Genomic DNA, 5,773 nt, shown 5'->3' with positions numbered 1-5,773 from the left:
GTACTTGGTGCGATGCACTATCTACCGTGTATTTCATAGTTTCGCAATGCTAAATCCAATATGGGATATTCTATTTTGACCATGTTTCGCATTGTGTGAATTTTCAAGTTTCCAATTTTGTAAGTAGTTTTGTTGAGGATAAATTCAATGTGCAACCACGTACACGTCAGTGATCAGTTGTACATGGACCGATGCACTATATCCTTACTATATTTAGTGGTTTGGCAACAGTATATCTGATGCGATATTCCATTTTACCCATGATTTATTTTTTGTCAATTTTTAAGTTTCCAATGTTTCGCATTGCGAGGTTGACAATACATTTAATCTGCAGTTGCGCACACTCATTATCAATACATTTAATCTACAGTTGCGAGGTTGACAATACATTATCAGTGCAGTATAATGCAGTTAACGCATTTTCAAAAAAAGATTGAACCGTCAAATTTATAAATCGGAATCTGGTGAAACTTCACCCTCATGCTGGGCATTAGAAAAACTCATTTATATTAAAAATTTGGCCCCATCAGAAGCCTCTGGGTCACCTGTCCGGAGGCTCGCATCTGGGGCCCTGAATCTGGGGATTCAGGGCCCCAGACGCGAGCCTCCGGACAGGTGATCCAGAGGCTTCTGTTGGGGCCAAAAATTTTTTGGGTGGTTGATGTGTCCTTGAGGAGCCTACAAGTAAAATTTCATGTGAATCGGAGCACTGGTGATATTTTTCCTAAGCGTGGATTCATTAATTGAAATTTTAGGGTTTTTGAAAAGTTTGGCTATAAGTTTAAAGTTTCACCTCATTTTACACATTTCACTTTTGAGTTCTGAGTTGTCTCTCCTAGAAGACATGGTACGCACCAAGCAAGCGGCCCGGAGATACCCCCCTGGAAATTCCATACGGCAGCCACGTCCTCCAGCTCCACCACCACCACCACCATGCCAGCATCGCAAGCGTCGATGGAAGCCAGGCACAGTGGGTCTTCGCGAGATCCGCCACTACCAGAAGACCACTCACCTCCTGATACCGAAGGCTTCATTCCAGAAGTTGGTGCGGGAGATCATGGAGGGCATACTGATCATGAACAACAGGAACCAGTTTCCATACACATCACGCGCGAAACAACCGGATCGCTGGACTGCCCAGGCCCTCCTCACACTACAAGAAGCTGCTGAAGCCTACCTCATCGACTTATTTGGAGACTCAGTCTATGCAGCGGTGCATGCAAGGAGGGTCACTGTCACCGAGAGGGATCTGCGGATAGTCAGGTTCTTTCGGCGATGGAAAGATAGTCCTCGCGGAGGTCAGCAAGGATAGAGGTGTACAAACTCAAAAGCACATGGAATGTAGCTTCTGAAGACATTTTGTAAAGCCTTGGTTGTAATGGACCCCATGTAAAATTGTTATTAATACAAATACAAAGTTTTTGGCGCGTCTTATTTTTGTTTAGTTGCTTGATATTTATTTTATTTACGTCGTTGAGTTATCGTTACATGCGTTCGAACAAATACATGTTGCGCACGAATTCGATAAAGCACTGTGTATTAAATTTAGGGTATGAATCGTGTTACGTATAAATTCGATAAATAAATGTAACATTCAAGTTAAAAAAAACAGTAAATGACACGTATCACAAACTACATTGCACTCGAATCCAACAAACATCAGTTTTCATTACTTGAAGAGAAGATTACAAAGTGCAATATATCAGTGATGCGATATCAGTAGGCAATAAGTACATCTATTCTCTCCTAGGCTTCTTGGAGCTAGGCTCCCCATGGTCAGAGCTATTCTTGATCATAGGCAACAATACATTTTGCCCCAATAGTTCCTGTCTAATGACAGTGGGGTCTTCAACACCGGCAACCATGCCACGGGCCACCATGGAGAAAAGTGGGCCAGACCTAGTACTCGTGAATAAGTAGAGAAGCTTCGAACGTCGAAGCAACACTACTTTCTCCAGGCTGGAGTTGGTCGGGATGGTCTTGAAGGGCCCAGCCTTTGTTAGTGCCCTCAACTTCAAGAAGTTCTCTGCAAAAGCAGGGGAGCATGTCTTATGAAATACAATAATGTCATTGACAAGCTGCCCAACGTACTCCTTCAATGCCGAGTCTTGCACCCTTCCTTGGCTACCAGATCGGCCACCCTGCCTAGATGAAAACTCATCTATATAGACAATCTCCTGCAACACACAAGTTCAGTATCAGACTCACTATGCATGGAGTGTGCTGAAGATATATAAATCATATTCATATGAAACTTAACCAGTAGGGCGTCTAGGGCATCGGGAGCACACAGATGTTTTTTTGTCGGGATCGGGCCCCCAGATGTGCCCTGGCCGGAGGCCCTACTGGTTAAGTTTCATATAAAACCGAGAACATTACCTTCTCTGCATCATCTATCTGCCGCTGTAATGGAGCATCCAGGTCTGCTCCTGCCACTGGGTTGCCCTCGTCTCTCTCCTGGGTAGGCACTGCATAGTCGGGTCAAGGACCAAAAAGGCTTTCCTGCAACCGCTCAAACTCCTCATCAGAGATCTGATACTGTGGTGCCGCATCCTCAATCTGCTCCTGGATGCTCACAATGGCAGATATGTCATCGATGCTCGTGCCATCATAACGAGCTACCTCATCAACATGTGGTGGGGCATCCTGTAAATCAAAATCTATGAAATCACTAGGTGCATCACGCACCATGATACAGTATAGTTCTTCTTCCCTAAGCTCCAACAATTCTAGCACATCCTGCATGAGTAGATATTCCACCCCCTCGATGGTGATAGCATGGAGAGAAGAGAGGGGTGGCTCTTCGCTCGTGGGCATCTCATCAGGGCAGGGAGGTGGGTGCACAATGGCCAAGCTCTGTGCTGCCTCAACACTTAGATCGAGAGTGATCTCCTCAGGCTCCCTCTCAAAGTACTCTAATAGTGGCCGAGAGGGTGCGTCGATGTCCTTGTCACTGTCCTCTTGCACCTCAGTGCACATAACATATATGGCAAAGGCGGCATCCCTCTCAATGAGATCCATCGTGACGTGGTCCTGTGACGAGGTGGGCACTGCTCTAGGGCGGAGATGTTGCCCCACATGCACCAGGGCTCGACTTATCACCTTTGCATGGCTGGATCCGGCACACAAACTATACAAAAAATCCATGGGAACCCACCTGAGTGTGGAGTCGGGAATAGAGCAAGTGAGAGGGTTCATTGCATCACAAAACGATGCTAGTATACTAGAGTCAGGGTCTACAGCAGAAAGCGAGCTCTCTAGACTCAAGGTCACGCAAAACCTAGGGTATATCTGGTCCCCTATGTGCGCGTAGCATGTGGAACTGATCCATGCGGCGAAGGCGGGAGTGGTAGCCATGGCACACAAAGAGAGAAGGAATGAGAGCACAAGTGTAGGGAAGTGGAGAATGAAAGTGAAAATGAGTTTGGAGTTATAGCTTTTATGTGTCTAGGGTTTTAAATAAAGGTTCTTTATAAAGCTATTAATTCTAAAGTTTCAAATTAAAACTCTTACCTTAGTTTCTTTATTTCAGTACTTTAAAGTCACTGTTAAAATTACTCATACAGACAAACGCTTCGTTCTACATTATTATATCCTCGAATATGTTTGGGTCGCTGAGTATATTCAAGTCTAACGAGAGAAAATATATAATTTTTTAAAGAAAATAAATCTAAAAGGCCTTGAAATTCCCTTTGGATCCAATTTAATATTAAAATGTAAGAAACGAGCAGCAGAGATGCGCTACAATATATCATTGTGCAAAGACAATATTCTCTAGATTATAGACCTCTAACCTGCAATTTAATTATGATTTTTAACTGCACGATTGAGTAATTACAGTATGTATTATCGCACGCTTGGATCACAGTAAACTAAAATTTAAAGTACTCAGAAGTTCAAAAAAGGTATGTATTCGCTCTTTATAAAGTTTTTTTACAAGGATTCCACTATCTCAAGGATATGTGGAGAAGCACATTGTTTACATGTCATGGATTGCTCACTACGAGTCCTGACTTTTCTATTATCTAACTTGAAATAGAAGTTGTAGAGGGGCTCACTGGACATTAATTGGATTTCTTGTCTCAGAAAATAAATGGGCCAATGACTCTCTGCACTGACTACGAAAGGATTATGACCACTCCACAAGATTACCACATCTACGAGCGCTGTATGTGTGTCATCTCGGATATCTTGATCCAAGCTGATCCACTCCCCTCGCAAAAGTCGCCATCTTCTATATCGAAAGCGAACGCACAGAGTTTGTCTAGCAATGAAATACCTGTAATAAAAACAAAAATAATGGTAAGTGATCAATGCGACTAACATAACAATTCATCGAAGCGAGACCTATGTCAATTAAATCAAGGTATGCAAAGTAGTAAAAAAAGTTTTACCTGAATGTAATATCAGATTGGTTGACCCTGCACTCAATCGTCTCATCAAAATGTGTTCTTTTGACTTCCCAAGACTCACCCAATAGCTGACTCATCCATTCCTCGGATGGACACTTGCATTGATAAGTAATCTTTGTTTTCTTCAAAACATCACATGAACCAAACAAATGTGCAAACAATGAGAATGGAATAAACCAATTAAGATGCACATCTTTGGAGCCTGTGGTGGGTTTCATAGCACTATTGATGTCAAATTTTATCTTCGACTTGCAAGCTCCTGACAACTCCAAGCTACCAATGAACCATTCACCACTAGACAGTGGTGGCAATGGGACATGCTGCAATCTCTGGCTTTCTACCACATACAATGAATTATAAAAAAAGATATTTTGAGTGGCAAGTTGACTTGTAGAGGTATTATCATAGATCAAAGAACCTATCTCTTCATGCCAAACATGTATCTTGCTGCTTAAACATTCCACATTCTGCCATTCATGCAAAGTCGATGGATATAGAGCTGTCAATCAAACAAGACTGAATTAGAATACTGCAAAGACTTTTAAAAACAACTCTGATACAAAAGAATAATCAATGATAAAATTTAACAACTTACTGTTTTGTTTATAATTTGCAATGTTGTTCTCGTCGTGTACAGAGATTTGTTTATGCGTATAAACATGTTGAATCAACACTTCTGTTACTGCACTTGTGCCATTAAACACTTTTCTGAACTCTAGAATTCTACCTTTCCAATGTTTGCTAGGGTTTGCAACATCCTTGCGCTTCACCTTGAAACTCCCTCGAGTACTTGGGTGCATCAAAATCCAATCCAACTTATAATACTTATCACAAATCCAATTACCGCCATTATCTTTCCTGTTGAAGACCTCCACTGCAAGTATGCTACTGATATTTTTCCTCCGTGAAGACATCTGTAACAACCAAATACAAAAGTTACCTATCAACATGTGTATAATTTGCAAATGTTCTCTCCAAATGAAATTAAATTTAAATGGATCAATTTAAAAAAGAAACATTGTACCTGTAATTTCTTTCACAAAGATCCCTAGATATGTTGAACAAGAAGTTGACTTATAGCAAGACCATTGTTCCTTCACTGACAGATTCCTGTAGTACAAAAACAAAAGAAATATTGGGTCAACGCATACATATAACTTATATAGGCTTTGTCCAAATGCGTTGAAATTTAACCATGGAACAGTAGTAAAAAATGGCAATATACCTGTGGCTTTCTCTGCAAAAAATCCCAAAGATGTTGTAGAAGTTGAGTTCTTAATAAATCATTGTTCTTCACCCTCAGAGATTCTTGGAGTAAAAAAACAAAGGAAAGCTCAGTATGCATGTAACTTGTATACATT

General features: G+C 41.4%; 1 protein-coding gene across 1 annotated transcript; it reads right to left on the bottom strand.

Annotated features, from left to right (window-relative positions):
• Positions 1 to 3,913: 3,913 nt before the first annotated feature.
• On the bottom strand, positions 3,914 to 5,466 carry LOC148009796 (uncharacterized). Its single transcript, XM_087673308.1, has 4 exons — positions 5,437 to 5,466; positions 5,140 to 5,326; positions 4,395 to 4,911; positions 3,914 to 4,279 (listed from the first exon to the last, which is right to left on the bottom strand). Exons 2-4 carry the CDS (start codon positions 5,324 to 5,326, stop codon positions 3,934 to 3,936), a joined length of 1,050 nt encoding a protein of 349 aa, XP_087529434.1. The 5' UTR covers positions 5,437 to 5,466; the 3' UTR covers positions 3,914 to 3,933.
• Positions 5,467 to 5,773: the final 307 nt, after the last annotated feature.

Source organism: Lygodium microphyllum, chromosome 30, assembly GCF_053477565.2.
Source record: "Lygodium microphyllum isolate KBCC chromosome 30, Lygodium_microphyllum_v1.1.10, whole genome shotgun sequence".
Lineage (NCBI taxonomy): Eukaryota > Viridiplantae > Streptophyta > Polypodiopsida > Schizaeales > Lygodiaceae > Lygodium > Lygodium microphyllum.
This window is presented reverse-complemented; position numbering and strand designations above follow the sequence as displayed.